General features: G+C 42.4%; 1 protein-coding gene and 1 long non-coding RNA gene across 3 annotated transcripts in view; one reads left to right on the top strand and one right to left on the bottom strand.

The window, feature by feature from the left end:
- Positions 1 to 8,752: 8,752 nt before the first annotated feature.
- USP7 (ubiquitin specific peptidase 7) overlaps positions 8,753 to 19,285 on the top strand; it is a 138,409-nt gene continuing 127,876 nt past the window's right edge. Inside the window, exons 1-2 of the mRNA XM_073362481.1 lie at positions 8,753 to 8,937; positions 16,823 to 16,927. Of these exons, the coding sequence (XP_073218582.1) occupies positions 16,855 to 16,927 (73 nt within the window). The 5' untranslated portion in view covers positions 8,753 to 8,937; positions 16,823 to 16,854. The remainder of the gene's footprint in view (positions 8,938 to 16,822; positions 16,928 to 19,285) is intronic.
- The window catches only part of LOC140918352 (uncharacterized), a 31,221-nt gene continuing 26,449 nt past the window's right edge, over positions 14,514 to 19,285 (bottom strand). The window contains exons 2-3 of one of the 2 annotated variants that reach the window (XR_012161154.1): positions 17,159 to 17,277; positions 14,514 to 15,304 (exon numbers count right to left, since the gene is read on the bottom strand). This is a non-coding gene — a long non-coding RNA (uncharacterized lncRNA). Of the gene's footprint in view, positions 15,305 to 16,701; positions 16,836 to 17,158; positions 17,278 to 19,285 lie in introns of those variants that run through there. The other variant, XR_012161155.1, reaches the window with a different exon arrangement.

A 19,285-nucleotide genomic window follows, 5' to 3' on the forward strand; every position in this document is an offset into this window, starting at 1 on the left:
CATACTATTAAAAGACTAAAGAACGAGGATTACTTGTGGCACCTTAGAGACTAACAAATTTATTTGGGCATAAACTTTCATGGGCTAAAACTCACTTCATCAGATGTATGCAGTGGAAAATACAGTAGGAAGATATATATATATACAGAGAACATGAAAAAATGGGTGTTGCCATACCAACTCCAATGAGAATAATCAATTAAGGTGGGGTATTATTGGCATGGGTTTGTGTAATGACTCATCCACTCCCAGTCTTTATTCAAGCCTAATTTAATGGTGTCCAGTTTGCAAATTAATTCCAGTTCTGCAGTTTCTCGTTGGAGTCTGTTTTTGAAGTCTTTTTTGTTGAAGAATTGCGACTTTTAGGTCTGTAATTGAGTGTCCAGGGAGGTTGAAGTGTTCTCCGACTGGTTTTTGAATGTTATAATTCTTGACGTCTGATTTGTGTCCATTTATTCTTTTGCATAGAGACTGTCCAGTTTGGCCAATGTACATGGCAAAGGGGCATTGCTGGCACATGATGGCATAGATCACATTGGTAGATATGCAGGTGAATGAGCCCTTGATGATGTGGCTGATGTGATTAGGTCCTATGATGGTGTCACTTGAATAGATATGTGGACAGAGTTGGCACCAGGCTTTGTTGCAAGGATAGGTTCCTGGGTTAGTGTTTTTGTTGTGTGGTGTGTGGTTGCTGGTGAGTATTTGCTTCAGGTTGGGGGGCGGTCTGTAAGCGAGGACTGGCCTGTCTCCCAAGATCTGTGAGAGTGATGATCGTCCTTCAGGATACATTGTAGATCCTTGACAATGCGCTGGAGAGGTTTTAGTTGGGAGCTGAAGGTGACAGCTAGTGGCATTCTGTTACTTTCTTTGTTGGGCCTGTCCTGTAGTAGGTGACTTCTGGGTACTCTTCTGGCTCTGTCAATCTGTTTCTTCACTTCATAGAATCATAGAATATCAGGGTTGGAAGGGACCTCAGGAGGTCATCTAGTCCAACCCCCTGCTCAAAGCAAGACCAATCCCCAATTTTTGCCCCAGATCCCAAATGGCCCCCTCAAGGATTGAACTCACAACCCTGGGTTTAGCAGGGCAATGCTCAAACCACTGAGCTATCCCTCGCCTTCAGTAGGTGGGTATTGTAGTTTTAAGAACGCTTGATAGAGATCAAGGTATGGGTACCCGCATGGCCCCACAGTATGCCAACATTTTTATGGTTGACTTAGAACAATGATTCCTCAGCTCTCGTCCCCTAATGCCCCTACTCTACCCTACACTGATGACATCTTCATCATCTGGACCCATGGAAAAGAAGCCCTTGAGGAATTCCACCATAATTTCAACAATTTCCATCCCACCATCAACCTCAGCCTGGACCAGTCCACACAAGAGATCCACTTCCTGGACACTACAGTGCTAACAAGCGATGGTCACATAAACACTACCCTATACCGGAAACCTACTGACCGCTATTCCTACCTACATGCCTCCAGCTTTCATCCAAACCACATCACACGATCCATTGTCTACAGCCAAGCTCTAAGATACAACCGCATTTGCTCCAATCCCGCAGACAGAGACAAACACCTACAGGATCTCTATCAAGCGTTCTTAAAACTACAATACCAACAAGAAACTGCAGAACTGGAATTAATTTGCAAACGGGACGCATTAAATTAGGCTTGAATAAAGACTGGGAGTTGATGAGTCATTACACAAACTAAAAACTATTTCCCCATGCTAATTTTCCCCCTACTATTACTCACACCTTCTTGTCAACTGTTTGAAATGGGCCATCCTGATTATCACTACAAAAGTTTTTTTTCCCCTCCTGCTGATAATAGCCCACCTTAATTGATTAGTCTCATTAGAGTTGGTATGGCAACACTCATTTTTTCATGTTCTCTGTATATATATATCTTCCTACTGTATTTTCCACTGCATGCATCTGATGAAGCGGGTTTTAGCCCACGAAAGCTTATGTCCAAATAAATGTGTTAGTCTCTAAGGTGCCACAAGTACTCCTCATTCTTTTTGCTGATACAGACTAACATGGCTACCACTCTGAAACCTATTAAAAGACTATTCAACATGTCATGTTAGAGTAACAGAAAGGAAATTTCAAGCATTAAAAGAGTTTTTTGACAATGCACCAAGTTTCTCCCTGAGATCAATCCTGTGGTATCCCACTAATGATAGGCTGGACTTGCTGGGCCAAATATACCCCAGCCAAGTGGGTGAAACTCAACTAACGTCGGTGGAGTTTAACTAGTTGATGTCAGTGGTGAACTTGTCCCCTTATACATTCATTATTATTCATTATTATACTACTTGCACATTTAAAGTGCCTTCCACCTGAGAATCTTACAATACTTTAAAAATTAAGAATGGTCCTCAACTGGAGTTCTGGATCCAAACTTCCACAGCTTGTGGGTCTTTGGATCCAAATCCAACCTGTAGGCTTCAATCCAACCAGATCCATAAATCTAATTTCTTCTTCAGGCCCAGAAGCAGCTGTAGGGTCCCAGCCTCTCAGAGGCTGCCTCACTGGAGCCCCACCCACTATTGTCTGTGTGAAGAAGTCACAAAGGTGTCCACTCTCCTCCTGGAGTCTTCAAGAGAATGCTGTCTGACTAGTCCTCTCCCACTGCCTACTGAGCCCTAGCATCCCCTCTGACCTTCCTTCACCCCCTGGTGCCTTGTCCTCTATTGTGACCCTTGGCCCTCCCTCTTCTACTTTATGTCCCCTCTCCTTTTGTAGCAGTACCTCCTCCTCTTTGGCTCATTCTTCACTTCCCTCTTGTCTTCTCTTTCTCTCTTGCTTTGCTCCCCATCATCCACATTCAGGGTCACAACACGGAGCATTCCATAGAACCTCACCCCAACTTTTCTCAGTAGCTGGGCCATCACTCTCCCATCCATCAGCTGTTGAGCAGAAGTGGCAGTCCGATCTCTTCTGCATCTAGGTAAAAGACAAACTATTCTGGGACTGGTCAGCACAAGGAGTGGGGAAGGAAAGGTTCTGTCTGGACTCACTGCTGAACCGGGCCCTGGAACTGTCCTATTTACCCAGCCCTGTCCCCAAACTAGCTGCTGATGCCTCTTTGCCTATAACAGTGGAAGAAAGGAAACTAGAAAGAACAAAACCAAAGGCAGACAGGGTAAGTTGTATCTTTTATTTCACAACGATAGAAGAGTTCCCGGCTGCCCACCCTTGATGGTGGTGCCTGATCATGGTTGGTGTGTATGTGTAAGTATGTGTCTGTGTGTGCTATTCCTCACCTCTTCCCTGCTCCAGCTCATCACTTCAGATCTTCTGCTGCTTGTAAGTTAAGAAAGAAATTCAAAGTGAAGAGTCATGAGATGGAAAATTAATTCCTTTTCTAGGAATATTGAAACTGCAGGCTCCAGTACGTCATGGCTGTTACGCCTTGGAATCCTTAAACAATTCTTTGAGAATCTTCTCCCCCAAGTAGGTCATGAAAGCAATGATGAAAAAGGACCGGTGTGAGTGCTAGGAAGGCTGTAAAGCTGCTGGATGTCATAGTGATGTAGTGTTCTTTGTTCTATTATTTTGATTATTGTTCACAGTTCTCCTACATTTTTACATTATAACAATAATAGACTTATGCTCTCTAGGTGCTTGTTCAGCTGCATCGCCTCATCACCTAGGGGGGGTTAATGACTAGGCAAGATGAGGTAGGGAGTGTGCATTTCACCCTCTCCATGGGTGGTCAGGAACAAAGCAGTCCTTTATGTTTACAGGTAGCTGAATCTATTGAGGGCAGTTGTTTTACATCTTCTTGTCCATAGGACCTTTACTAACAGAGCAACTTGAGTGAACAGAAAATAGTTCAGCAAAGGCCTGAAAGTGCATTCAAGTCAATGTGTGTCTTTCCATTAGTTTCAAAGGACTTTGGATCAGGCATCACAATCTCAGTCTCAACCTTGTGGCTGGAAGTTAAAGCCAGGCAAATTCAAATGAGAAAGAAGGCACACATTTTAAGAGTGAGGTGGATTAACCATTGGAACAAACTACCAAGGGAAGTGGTGGATTCTCCATCCCTTGATGTCTTCAGAACAAGCCTGAATGCCTTTCTGGAAGGTATTCTTTAGCCAAACCCAAGATATTGGGCTCAGTACAGGGGTAACTGGATGAAGTTCTATGGCTTGTGTTACACCGGAGATCAGACTAAATGATCTAATGCTCCCTTCTGGCCTTAAAAGCTAAGAATCCTCCAGTTTAGTCCTCTGCCCATGATGGATTATTGCCTACTCTGCACATCCTTGTGCTTTGTGTGATCAAGTTTTAGATGTCCAAGGTTACAGGCTTCCACCACTCCCCATGAGACGATAATACTGTTTCATAATCCATCTCACAGTCAGGAAACTTTTCCTCTTTTTAACTTCATTCCACTGGTCATGCCTAACTATACCCCATTTATTACCCCAAATGAATCCTCTATGTACTTGGGGTTTATAGCCTTCAAATATTTGTGGATTATGATGCCTCCCTTAATCAGTGCTTAGTCAACCTATTTAATCTTTTTTCATAGATCTATATCTCCCCAGCCTTTTTGCTGCTCTGCAAATTTTGTTTCAGAGCATTTTGGGAAAGTCTTCATACCCCAGCTTATGTAGGACTTGAGTGGTGCTTAGTTCTTTTGCAGGCCCTCTGCATAGGAGTGGATGTCACCCTGTCTCACTATCTCCATTTTGCAAATGGCGAAACAGAGGCACAGAGAGGTGAAGTGACTTCTCCAGTGTCAAACAGCAGATCATTGACAGAACCTGGATGTCTTGACTCCTCATCCCACCCCTTGCCACTGGACCCTGCTGCCATTTGTTCATGTTAAGAATTATTTCATGCTGAATCTAAAACAGACACAAATAACTACACAGGATTTTTACTGTGGTATCTGAGGGTAAAATTCAGCACACAGTTATTGACTGTTTCCCACCCCCACACCCAAACAGTAAGATGTGGAATAGAAGTCAGTCAGGCTATTCAGAGATTAAGCACTCCTAGTGTCATAGTTTATAATTAATTCATTAAGATACTAATTATTTTCACTCCTCTTTCCTTCTGGTCTACCATTCACTCTCCAAACACCTTCCAGAATGGATCTCATGAAGCTGCTATTGCCAAATGCTTTTGGCTCACTCCCTTGTCACTGGTCTCCTGGTACTGAACCACGAGCAGCTGGGGAGAGGCAGCACCCTTCTCATCATGTCAGTGTTGGCCTAAAAGTCTTCCTACTGCTGGGTCCTTAAAAGGCATATCCGTTCTAGGGCCACCAGCAAAATCATGTCTGGGGGCTGATCCAAAGCCCAACTGATATATTTCCATTGATTACAAAGGGCTTTGGGTATAAGGTGTAAGTCTGCACTTGCTACAATGTCCAGCAGAGACCTTCAGAGCAGTGCAGAGGGTTTAGCTACACATCATCCATTAAAGGTAAGTGTGGCTAAAAGTCTGTACTGTTCTGAAACTCTCAGCCCTCAAAACTGGGGTTATGTTGCCTTCACAGCGCTGGAGTAGGCTGTGGCAGCTTCCCAGGAATCCCAGGGCCTCACCAAGTGTGTGTGTGGTTGTGGATAATTTGTAACTACACAATTATCCCTCATCTTTACTCGTGTTTGTATCTTTCTTGGGAGACATGTGGGAATTAATTGCATTTTCTGTTAATCAGCAATAAAAACCTGCCTTTGTTCAGATTTGCCCTCACCTTGCAATTCAGCGGCAAGGGCATCTCAGCTTCACATTTTACGAGTCCATGGGGAGTACTTGGTTTCTGTGAGCCCACATTGTGCATCCCTGTTATAAATATTTCCAGTGTCTGAAGCCAATGACATTTCATTGGAATAGGTCCCCTTTGGATAAGCAGTTCGATTGAATGAATTTGCGTGACTAAATCTGTTATTTCAGTACCACTAATATTAGCCTTTTAAAATATACTAATTCCTCAAAATTCTCTCCTTCCATTAGCCCTATCAAGGTGGACATGAAAAATTAAGGGCCAGCTCCTTACACTGGTGTAAATCCTGCTTATACCAGCTGAGGATCTGGGCCCAAGTATATGACACTACCCAAAATGGGATATCTCCACTGTCCAGAGACTTTGCCTTTCCTAGTCATAAGGTATCTTATGTATTCCAACTCTGTGGTCTACTTAACTTGGGCCTCCATACATCCAACTACCAGTGAAGTGAGTGGCAAAATCCCACTGGTTTCTACTAGACATATGATTGGACCCTTGGATTGAAAGCTTCTTGGGAGAGGGAGGCAGGATTGTCTTCCATTATGCTTTATATGGCTCTGAAGGTTGAAACTGAGCTTGCTGATACAAAAGCAAGTTAATGTAATAGGAGTGGAGGGTTTATCAAATGGCTTTGACTTGCACTGCAGGACTGGGCCAGCACATAGCAGCACTAGGTTCAGCGAGAGGGCAAAAAGGTGGTTTAGAGCAGCATTTCTCAAATGTAGCAGTCATGGCTGCATGTGGCCACCAGGGGCTTTTCTTGTGGCCACAGCCTCTTGGGAGGTGATGGGAGTGGGGAGCAAGCAGTAGCCCTTTCCCAGGGGCTACCAGCAGGGGTTGGGCCCTGCCCCACTCTGGAGCCACAAAAGCTGGTGGAAGAGGCAGCCAGGGTGAGTTCCTCACCTTCCTGGGGGCAGTGGGACTTGTGCTTTTGACTTTGGCCCTCGGGTGGTGGGCAAGAGGCTCTGGCTGTGGGGCTTTGGTCTTCAGCTGTACAGCAGAAGGCTCTGTCCCCCTGTTGCGGGGCTTCGGGCTCCAGACCCAGGCTCACCCCCCCCCCATCACCCCTGAACTCTGCTTGCCTGCTCTGTCCCTGGGATTCAGCCACATGGCAGTGAGCTCCGTCCGTGGGCCCTGGCCGCGGTACCTCGGGATCCCCCCCATTGCTCATGGCCCCTGCTGTGTCCTGTGGGCCCAGGCTTCTGCTGTGTGGTGGCCGGCTCTGGTCTCTGGCCCTGGCCCCAAGCTCACCAGCCTGCCCCCATCACCGCTGGCACCTCTCCCGGACCTCCATACATCCCCACCATTGCCCCTGGCCCCCTCTGCCTCCCTACCCACCTCCCCATCCGGGGTTTAATTTGTTGCCCAGCTTGCTGGGGCTGAGTAAGTCTGCTGTGAAAAGTGATATTTGTACGTTTGTTAATATCACTTTTCACTGCCTCCCAACTAGCTAGCAAGTCTTCTGCTGTGAAAAGTGATAGCTAGCAAGTTTTAAACCCACCCCCCAAAAAGCAAAAGAAACAACAAAATAAAAACGACAAGAACATGCACAGCACCTAATTTGTGTTTCTATTCTGTTTAGGTTCAGTAAAGAATAGAGACAACTGTACACTATTTTTATTACTGAGTGTGCAAAAAAGCCCTATATAAATAAATTACGATGATTTGGACATGTATATGTGCACATATATTTGTTTTTCTTAAAGTCAATTAAGTATTTTAGAAAAAATTGTCAGAGCTGCTGGCTGCAAGAGTTGGTGGTCACACCCTGTGCCCCCCCAAAAATTTTATTGTGAGAACCCCTGACTTAGAGCCACCTTTGCAACCCCACCCTCTTTCTTACCTCACATGCTCCTCAGCCACAGCCGAGCAGCTGGCTCTGCCAAAGCATTTCAAAACTGATCGGTGGCAATCCTTCTGTTGCTCCTATTCCGGACTTCTCTTGAGAAGTTACTGCCGATGGTGCTGTGACCTTTTTGGATGCTAATATCCATTAATGACCCAGATGAAATCACCAAATTCATTTCCACTTGTGATCTGTGGCAAAATTGACATCAGGAATCCTGAGTACAAAGTTGAACCCACTGTGCCATCCAAATTGTATTTGCTGTTAAGAATATTTGTTTTTTATATTTACTGGCTGCTAGGAATCTTGGGAACTTGAATTTGGAACGGGACTATCCAAACTGTTCTTTAGACAAGGTAAAAAAAAGTTTTGTATGCCCTGTAATGAAACTTGTAGTGAAAGGGGGACATTTGAAAGCACTGATTAATTTCCTTATTGCTTAAAGTTATCTGCTTGTAGCATTGCTGTCACTGTCAACATTTTCATTATAACCATATTTTGTAGAAGTTAAGTGTGTAATTCCATCAGGCTGGACCACTTGTTATACAAATTTGCAGCATGCATGAAATGTCTTTGCCCCATCACTGTCTGAATTTCATTTAAGCTGTTTTAAGCTTAGTTGCCAATGAATGCATTTTGCCTACCATCATCTAGAGTCAAGCATACTGGTGTTTGTGCTGATTACATACAGTGAGATGGGGAAGAAATAGCCAAAGTGAAGCTATTCAGTTAAAGATGGATACAGGATATTGATGAGGTTAAGAATCTTGTGGCATTTGCTATTTTCCTTTTTAAAAACAGTTGAACAGCAACCACCACAGAGGCCATAGCCTAGCATTTAGTGTCTAATCCCAGTTCCATTAAAGTCAGTGGCAAAATTCCCATTGACTCTGGTAATGACAGGATTTGGTTCTATGGACCCAATCCTGCACCACTGAAGTCAATGGGAGTGTTGCCACTGACTTCAGTTGGTGCAGGACTGAGTCAACAGAACTAGCTGGAGGATCTGAATGTCTGAGTCAAAGCTGAGCAAACTTAACAAACTTATAATTATTGTTATAAACTGAGATAATATTTTCATAAATGTTGCAAAGTTTGAAGTGCAAGTTACCATGGATATTGTTCTATTTACAGCACTTCTCTTTTCTTTGCTGTGCAACAACCAATAGGAAAGCAGGGCTTCATTCTGAAAATTCTACTACATCTATATGGAGTCACATTTTAGAACACTGTGGATCACTTTCCTGGACATCTTTTCGAAGTTGCATCAACAAGTTTCTAGGACTGCAGTTAAGGAATATTTCTTTACATTGCCATTTTGAGCAAGCCTAGGTATGTATGTATAGTGAACAGTTTTAATGTTTAATTATAGCTTTATAATATTTATTTTATACTAGTTAAGATAAATTGTGAATGAAAAACTTACTTGGAACATTCTCATGAGGATACATTAACCCATTTGCCATATTTCCTGAAAATTAACTGAAATCTAGATAGCAAATTAACTACTTAGAAGTAAGTATATTTAGGACAATTCTTTGCTGGCAACACTGCCTTCAAACACGCTTGAACTTACTAGACCAGATTAATCCCTAGAGTAGCTCCATTAAGCAGGAATAAATTTGCCCTCTGGTCTCTTCAATTCTGACTTACACATATTTGTTTGGAAATCATTGTGCCTGCTCAAAAAATGGTCAAATCAATTCCCGTCTCAAGGTGCTAGATGAACATTGGTGTAGATGGGCAGTAAAGTGCCTGTGTAATCTGATAAAGAAATTTCGTACAATTTAAATATTTAATAAGTACCTTCCACTTGGATAACCCATGCCATAAAAAAATGAACATTTTCCCAATAGTGTTATGACACCATATAATGGAAGGCTTTCCTGAATACAACCTATCATAATAAGTATAAGTAAAATTACTGTTGCCTGGTACCTTAACTCTGAATTTTGGATTTTTTTTTCTTTAGGGTGTCAGTCAGACCCTGAACATTACTTTGCTGAAAAAACAGTTACCTTATTTTATCATGCTATTTCACATTAAAGGCCAGTTTTACATCATTGTGTGTATTTAAAAATGACATTTGCAATCATGGCTTTACAAATTCGTTCGTGCTGCTCCCTGGGACTGAAATAACTTTAGACTTCTTGTCTTCCATCAAGTACTCTTTTTAAAATCTGCTTCTTTAGTAAAGCCTTCCAACATTGATCTCTGTGCCATCACTGCCCAATGACTATATTCTGTTTGAGTTATGTGTTGCATCTGTCTGAATTTGACTGACTGCAAGTTCCTCAGGACAGAGATTATTCCTGTCTTTTATTTATGCAGTTAAGAGAGTAATATGGTCTTTTGGCTAAAGCAAGGGACTGTAAACTAAAAGTTCTGTACCTAGCCTTGTTACTTTGGAAAAATGATCTTGGAAAAGTCACTTAATCTCTGCTTGCCTCAGTGTCCCAACTAGATTCTGGCTGCTTTTACCACTCTGGCCTATCTGTGGCAGAACTGAAGTTTCCTGTCTCGGGTAAGGGGCATGTACATACTACAGCTACAGACATATGAGAAATATATATAGACAGGGCATGTAAATGCTTGTCATTTTAGACACCAGATTCCTTAAGTTTCTCAGGTACCCTGGAATTCCAATCTGTTCTGGCATCTGACAGGTCTGGAGTATATTCTGCCCATGTTGACAGATGATATATTAGGCAGTACTCCCCCAAATTCTTGGCCACCCACACCAGCATCTTAGAGCATTGACTTACCAGTTTGTTTTAGTACCACATGTGATCAATTATTCTTGTCTAACCAAAGCAGTCTCCATTGGTATTTGTGATCTCTCCTTTGCCACGCTTTTCATCAAAAGCCAACTTAAGAGTTGCAGGCAGTTGAAATGGAATTTGTTGTCTTCTTATGAGCATTTGCCCCCAGTGGCTATCTCCTCTCATCCTGTTAACCAGTAAAATAGATTTGCATTTGATATTATGATCATGTCCAAGAATAAGCCAAACACTGCTTCTTTGCTCCAGACTTCTATGTATTGGATCCAGCAAGAGGTATGCTGATCTGGTCTCACCTCTGTAATTTGGTCCTTGTTTTAGGCCCTCAGTCTCTGGAGGCTCCACTAGTAGATGGGTCCCTGGAAGACTGCCTGCACTTACACAGGCCTACATTCCTGAGGGGAGAGGAGGTTTTCCTTAGAGGACACCTTAGTCCTCTGTTTACAGGGGAAGTTTGAACATTTCCTTTTCTGGGAGACCATGAGTTCTTATTTCTTGTAAGGCTGTGTAATATTTTTACATTATCATAAGGATGCCAAACCCTTCTAGGATGTGGATTGCTTAAATCCTTCTCCTGCTGTACTGGCTCTATCTTCAGGGAGGCAATCAGTATGCCATCTAGGTCCAGTATCTCTCCGATGCCCCTAATCCTCAAAGCTATGTAAACTTAGGAGCTTTGTGAAGTAGAATGGAATCAATGATAAACTGAAAGGGACACTAGTCTTATAAGAACTCTGGGTACTTTAGCAGTTTTGGGAAATGATAGGTAGACATCCTTCAGAGCCAATCTTGTCAGCTCAACAAATCATTCTTTTTTAGCAGCCTTGCTGTATCCTGGAGAGCAGATTTATTCCTACTATCATCCATATCTGTGGGGATGGTTCCTTGTGCTGAAGGGGCCTCAGTCCACATTTAGGAGCCCTCTATGACCAATTTTAGGGCACTCTTCAGTACTTGGGACACTGAAAAGGCCATAGATTTCTCTGCCACCAAAGTCACAAGCCTCATGTCAGCTTCTGTAGCTGAGGTTCCAGCTCTCCAGTATGTTTGAAGGTTCAGGCAATCTCCAAGAAAGGAAGGTCTTAAATTGCCACCCTTAAGCCTACACATAAATACATGTTGTCAGCTGATGTTCCTCAGTGCAGCAAAAGAACTGGAGGAGTTTCACAATGGGGTGTCAGAGGGTGTCATAGTCATGACAAAGACTGTATAAGATGATGCACACTTAGGTGTAATGGTGAATGTTCTTATACCTTAAGCTGCTGTTCCAGAAAATTAGAAAGTGAAGTGTAATATAGAACTTAATCTTGCATTCCTTGCTCACCTAAATTCCCATTGATTTCAATGGGAGTTTTGAGCATGTGAGGGATGCAGAGTTGGGCCCAAAGAAATAGCAGTCCTGATTTAAAATCTCAATTAGCTATCATTAATAGCACTTATATCCTCTTTGCTGCCTCTAGAGGGTAGAACAATCATGAATCTTTACGCAGTAGTATGGTGAATTTATGCAGAGCTATTTCAGTCCTCTAGAAGCCTTAAAGTTTCCTTTTTCAGCACTGCACTGAAATTGTCAGTCTGTGCAGCTGTCCAAGAGTCCTGGGCCTGGCAATACAGCAGTTTAGTAGTGCTTTGCCAGATTCATCCCACTCCAGACATATTTCTAGCAGTCTGACGGAAGTCTCAGGGCTACTTTGGTAGTATTGTGCAGGACAAAGCCCCCGTTGTTACGGATGACTCTGCTTTCAATACCATGGGAATCCACTACACCAGGAACTCCTGACTGATAAAGGTTAGGACAGTTCTGATTCTTTTCTCATCATGCAGGTGTTGCGTGGCACATTTTGCAATTGATTTTGAGGACAATTGTTCCTTAGTCACTTTTGACATCGTTAAGCAGCCAGTATCTATTGCTATTTTCAGTCGTCATGTGTAACTTCAGTCACATGCACTGCCATTTGAACTAGTATCATTTGATAATTATAGAGCTATAGATAAGCATGGCTCTTTACATAACAAATAAAGAGGGAGTGCCTCCCTCAAAACAAAAGAACTGGAGGAGTTGGCAGCATCAGGAGGGCTTGTGGAATGAGCAGGAGGGCAAACGCTGATCATGTGACTGTTTGGAAGAGTTGTGCTCTTTAGGTCACTTTATATTTAAGAATATACAGACTTTAGCTATAAAGAGCGCAGGTGTATTTTTAAAGTAACCCTGATAATGGCTTCTGAAAAGATTTCCTGTAAACGACTTAGATTTCAGTTACTGTAAACAGTTCTTCCACTACGCTATAGAAAAAACAGTCTGTTGTTGCTCCTCACGTGCTAATTCAACATTACAGTTCATTTTTTGGCACCACTGCAGTTCACTGAGCTGAACTTCCTGGTACTGGATATACAGCATCTACATTAAGAAGGATCCAGCATCTGCAAAGCCTGAGACTATACAGTCCTTATTCACTTTACTGTGCTTCTTCCACAAGCATTTTAGAGACTGCACAGAAATTTATTAATGAAATGTTTAGCACTAGCAGGGTCCTGGATATTAACTGGTCTGCTTTTATTGAAAGTTCTACTCAAACAGTGCGGGATTAATAGACTATACACACTCTTATATGATACAGCTAATGGCCCGATCATGGGTTTCAAGAGGCAGCTTAGATAAAGTGCTCTCTATAATATAATGATATCAACAGAACTTGTTTATAACTTTGCACCAAGCAGAGTTCTAAGTCTGAGTTTGATTTTTTTATAACTGGCAAAGCAAAGGCATGCCTACTCTGTCTTGCCCTTTGATTGCTCGACTGATCTGAGCTGTTGAAAGTATCACTGAGATGCCTCAGCCACGTGCTGCAGAAATTTATTTTTCTATTTTTTATTTATACATGCAGAATGTCTTTTAAAAACACCAACCTGCATAACAGAAAAATAATGCACACAAACCCAGGCAGGTAACTTTTCAGAAATCTAACATTCCTCACATGGGCCAAAATTCACATGAGTGTAGAAAGCACACAAGAGGCCTGCTGTGCCAGGATTGTACAGATGTTAGAGGGGGCAGAATTTGGTCCAACAGTTGGAATTTATGCAACATTTCTGCTCACAATGCATGAGCCAGAATGTAATCCAGCTCACTTGTTCAGAGCTGTGTTGGCTCTGTAGGAGAAAAAACTCATTTCTGTGGCTCACATAAGTAGCTATGACTCTTAAAACGTAACATATCTGTTCCCTGTATGTAAAAAAGGTGCCACTTTTACAGAAATGGTTTCATAGCAGAACTATGCCTTAAATACTTGGAGCCCCCAATACCTACCTAGTTGTCGTCCTTCCTTTCCCATGTTAATATTTTATTTTTAAGACTAGATTACAGCTGCCAAAAGCCCTATTTAAACATGATAGTCCCTTTAAGCAAAAATATTTTCATGTTGTTCTGCCAAAAAACTATCAACTTTATTGTATAATACTTAGCTGGAACATTACCCACCTTGGAGTCTACATGACTTGCACCCTACAGATATATACGGAGCTAAACAGGAGTGAGAGTAGAGTAGACTCAGGGAGCAGCATAGATGTCAAAGTTCCTCCCCCACTCTGAACTCTAGGGTACAGATGTGGGGACCTGCATGAAAAAACCTCCTAAGCTTATCTTTACCAGCTTAGGTCAAAACTTCCCCAAGGTACAAAATATTCCACCCGTTGTCCTTGGATTGGCCGCTACCACCACCAAACTAATACTGGTTACTGGGGAAGAGCTGTTTGGACGCGTCTTTCCCCCCAAAATACTTCCCAAAACCTTGCACCCCACTTCCTGGACAAGGTTTGGTAAAAAGCCTCACCAATTTGCCTAGGTGACTACAGACCCAGACCCTTGGATCTTAAGAACAATGAACAATCCTCCCAACACTTGCACCCCCCCTTTCCTGGGAAATGTTGGATAAAAAGCCTCACCAATTTGCATAGGTGACCACAGACCCAAACCCTTGGATCTGAGAACAATGAAAAAGCATTCAGTTTTCTTACAAGAAGACTTTTAATAAAAATAGAAGTAAATAGAAATAAAGAAATCCCCCCTGTAAAATCAGGATGGTAGATATCTTACAGGGTAATTAGATTCAAAAACATAGAGAACCCCTCTAGGCAAAACCTTAAGTTACAAAAAAGATACACAGACAGAAATAGTTATTCTACTCAGCACAATTCTTTTCTCAGCCACTTAAAGAAATCATAATCTAACACATACCTAGCTAGATTACTTACTAAAAGTTCTAAGACTCCATTCCTGGTCTATCCCTGGCAGAAACCAGCATATAGACAGACACAGACCCTTTGTTTCTCTCCCTCCTCCCAGCTTTTGAAAGTATCTTGTCTCCTCATTGGTCATTTTGGTCAGGTGTCAGCGAGGTTACCTTTAGCTTCTTAACCCTTTACAGGTGAGAGGATTATTCCTCTGGCCAGGAGGGATTTTAAAGGGGTTTACCCTTCCCTTTATATTTATGACAATAGGGATATGGTGATGGCAACTTTAGAAAGGCATAGGGGCCACAGGAAGTTGCTTAAAAGGAGAGCGAACTTCAAGAAGTTTGTAAGAAGTGCCAGCTTTTGCTGCTCCAGTGCAGGAATTAGACAACAAAACTTGCCACTCTGAAATGACAGGGTCATTAACATTCTAGACCTGAACCCAAAATCGGGAACGGTTGACTGGCTTCAACTTTATGGACTGCCAGCTCAGCTAATCAGGCTTCACAGTGGAGGTAGAAAGACCTACACCCTTAAGGCTGAGATAGCTTTTTGCTTTTCCCCTTCACAATGCTGACCATCTAAGGCTTCAGGGTGGAGTGGAGAGAGACCCTTGATGGATCACTGGTGTGGGGTGGGAGGAGTGGAAGAAGCCTTTTGCCTAACTTGTTCAGAGCAGGTCAATCCAGCTAGAAATGAGGGAAAATGAACAGGAATATTGTTACAATCTAACAGATTAGGCATAAGGAACACGTTTATGAAATAGTTGGTGTTTCTGGTGTAGTATTTAGATACGGATACAGTGAAGGCTGGAAAGAGATTGTTTAGCCATTTTGCCTCCCATGTTCAACACATGCACACCTACATGGCCCATTTAGTGTGCAAACTCCCTCATGCACATATGCAAGTCGGGTTATTTGTGTATATATGTAATAAATGTGTGTGTGTTTGTGGAATCCCAGTTTATGTGAGGGATTTTCACACCTTAGTCAAGCATGCAAATTTAGGAGCAGAGACCTAATGTGGGGGCATGCCCCGGCCTCTCTTGATTCACTAGTTTTGAGGCCAGTCCCCTTTTTATCATGAAGGAGGGACACAAGTCCACGCTCTCACTAGAGAATGATGGCAGGGAAATCCATAAGGAGAATGGTAGTTTCTGCTCCCTTATGTGGCTACTTCCCATATAAAGCAGTCTGATCTTAATTTATTTAAGCAACAGTGACCAACACAGAGGGCATTTCCTGGCTGCTAATAACAGGCTGGCATACTCAGTCTTTGGCCCCTTAACACAGACAATCATTAATGGTCAGGAAATGCCTGACCCACAGGTCATTCTTGCTGTTATAAAACTGTGAAAATATTAAAAATGCAAAGAAACATCAAACCAGTTCTTTCTTTTATGCATTTACAAGTGGAAATGCCTGTTGCCATGGATAGAGGGTTCTGTTTACAGCACTCGTCTTTTCCTAGCTGTTCAGCCCCAGTACAGTAACCTGTAGAAAGCAGGCCTTCATTCTCAGCATTCCATTAGGTTTACAATGAGCAGTGCACAGATGGAGAACATTTTCATTGTCTAAGCGTACTTGCCCTGAAGTCACTAAAATATTTCAAACAAGGGTGACTCTTCATTAATTTTAGTGGAACTTCCCTGCCTAAAGTCCTTAATAAACAGGCCAGTTAGTCTATGATCCCTCCATGCAAATTATAATTAAAATACTAAGGGTGACCAAAGATTTCTGTGCAATAAAAATTATATATTTCGCTTGAGAACTTAGCACCATCTGGAAAGCCAGGTCTGTTTTATTGCTGTCATAAAGCCTAGATGGAAGCTTCCCTGATTCTGGATAGCCTAATACAAATGTGTTTTATGGCACATTGTTTACTTTTCATTGTTCTCCTGTAGGCATGTCATGACACCTGAGATTTGCAAACGGTGTATTCCATTCTGCATAAACATAGCCAAATCTTCAGGTGGTGTAAATTGGCATAGCTACCTTGATTTTACTGGAACAACACAAATTTATACCAGTTAGGGATTTAGCCCATAAATCTTATGATGTCCAAATTATGTTGTGTTTGCTGCTGGTAGTTACGTGTGTGAAGGACTGACCTGTGGTTCTAAAAGACAAGAGAATCTGTTGATGTGATGAATGACAGCAGTCTGCAGTACTCAGTCATCCAGTGGTTGTTTTATTTACTCTTTGCAGGACTAGTTTGTTCCTGGAAGACAAACTGATGCATGCTCATGTTTGGGAAGTTACTCCACACTGCACTGTCCGTAGACGACTGGGATAATAAGAGCATACTTTCAAGTAATTCTTTCTATTTTCTTTCATTTTGCAACACCCTCCTGAAACATTTGTTGTTGTTTTGTGCACCTTCATTTGGCAAACAATGCCATCTCTCCCCATCACCTCTGACACTTTATTTTGAAAGATGTTGAAAATAACACAGGCTGTCTTTGTGTAGTCATAACTGTTGTATTTCCATAATATGTACAAAATAAGGCAAGGGACTTAAGTTGATAGAAAAAAAAATCTTACCTTCTTCATATCCTAGGTATTTTTTGGATCCAGAGATTTTAGTGTGGTCCCAATCTTCTCTACAACGAGTTACAGTCACAGAACCTCTGTTCTCCTTTACCTCACTGCCAGCTCCCTTCCTGTAGGAGTTATGTCACTTTTTAAAAGTGATGATCCCCTGGGTCTAAGATAGCAATAAACTGTGCAGCAAATTCAGTTGGAACTGATGTCTTCCTAACGTGAGGGAGTCTGATTTTGTAAACTTTGACTTCCAACTTGTTTTCAACATATTCTATCAACTTCTCTATAACAATATTGCTCTTGATTCAACCTCTGGTTCAAGCTAAGCTTTCCCTGTTATTTTTATCCTTTGGTACCGCCTGCATCTATTTAACCTATTTTTCTGCTTCCTGGATTCAGCCATTAAAGCTATCCAGGCCTGCAAGGAAAGATGGAAATTTCCGTACACAACAAACCTTTGACATTTGAAGTGGAAAATACAGAAGACGTTTGTTTTTATACACGCAAATCATGAAAAAATGGCCCACTTGTGGAAATGGCCCACCTTGATTATCATACACATTGTAAGGAGAATGATCACTTTGCATAAGCTATTCCCAGCAGGAGAGTGGGGTGGGGGGAGAGAAAACCTTTTGTAGTGATAAACACCCATTTTTTCATGATTTGTGTGTATAAAAACAAACATCTAAGTACTCCTTTTCTTTTTGCGAATACAGACTAACACGGCTGTTACTCTGAAATCTAATCCCACTATGTATGTGGAAGAAAATAGTTTCAAGAGTACTGCAGTTCACCTTGATTCTCAGCCATGCTACTACTGAGGCTGGCTCTCTCTTATTCTATGCTGCCGGACTAGTAAAAATCACTATTTGTATCATAAGTTCCAATTCTATGGGTTTTTTAAGCACTTGTGGAAACACTTGCAGGCGTTTAAAAAATAGACCATTTTCCATTCCATTAGTTGTTCTACTCTGGCATTCCCTCTTTGGAAATGACCACTGCTAGCACGGATGCATGTGAAAATATGGATATAATGGGCAAATGTGTTGTCCTTAAGCCTTGTGGAAGAGTGAGTCTGTAAAAATAGTGTACCAGTTTTAAGACACCTTTTTGAGCCATGTTAGTCTGTGTTCGCAAAAAGAAAAGGAGTACTTGTGGCACCTTAGAGACTAACAAATTTATTTGAGCATAAGCTTTCGTGAGCTACAGCTCACTTCATCAGATGCATTCAGTGGAAAATACAGTGGGGAGATTTATATACACAGAGAACATGAAACAATGGGTGTTACCATACACACTAAGCCCTGGTCTACATTAGGAGTTGAGGTCGAATTTAGCAGCGTTAAATTGATTTAACCCTGCACCCGTCCACACGATGAAGCCCTTTTTTCCGACTTAAAGGGCTCTTAAAATCGATTTCCTTACTCCACCCCCGACAAGGGGATTAGCGCTGAAATCGGCCTTGCTGGGTTGAATTTGGGGTACTGTGGACACATTTAGACGGTTTTGGCCTCCATGAGCTATCCCAGAGTGCTCCATTGTGACCGCTCTGGACAGCACTCTCAACTCAGATGCACTGGCCAGGTAGACAGGAAAAGGCCCGCGAACTTTTGAATTTCAATTTCCTGTTTGGCCAGCATGGCAAGCTGAAGGTGACCATGCAGAGCTCATCAGCAGAGGTGACCATGATGGAGTCCCAGAATCGCAAAAGAGCTCCAGCATGGACCGAATGGGAGGTACGGGATCTGATCGCTGTATGGTGAGAGGAATCCGTGCTATCAGAACTCCGTTCCAGTTTTCGAAATGCCAAAACCTTTGTCAAAATCTCCCAGGCCATGAAGGACAGAGGCCATAACAGGGACCTGAAGCAGTGCCGCATGAAACTTAAGGAGCTGAGGCAGCCTACCAGAAAACCAGAGAGGCGAACGGCCGCTCCAGGTCAGAGCCCAAAACATGCTGCTTCTATGATGAGCTGCATGCCATTTTAGGGGGTTCAGCCACCACTACCCCAGCCGTGTCCTTCGATGGAGATGGAGACAACACGGAAGCAGGTTTTGGGGACGAGGAAGATGATAATGATGCGGTTGTAGATAGCTCACAGCAAGCAAGCCGAGAAACCTCTTTTCC

Source organism: Lepidochelys kempii, chromosome 10 (genome assembly GCF_965140265.1).
Source record: "Lepidochelys kempii isolate rLepKem1 chromosome 10, rLepKem1.hap2, whole genome shotgun sequence".
In the NCBI taxonomy this organism is placed as follows: domain Eukaryota; kingdom Metazoa; phylum Chordata; order Testudines; family Cheloniidae; genus Lepidochelys; species Lepidochelys kempii.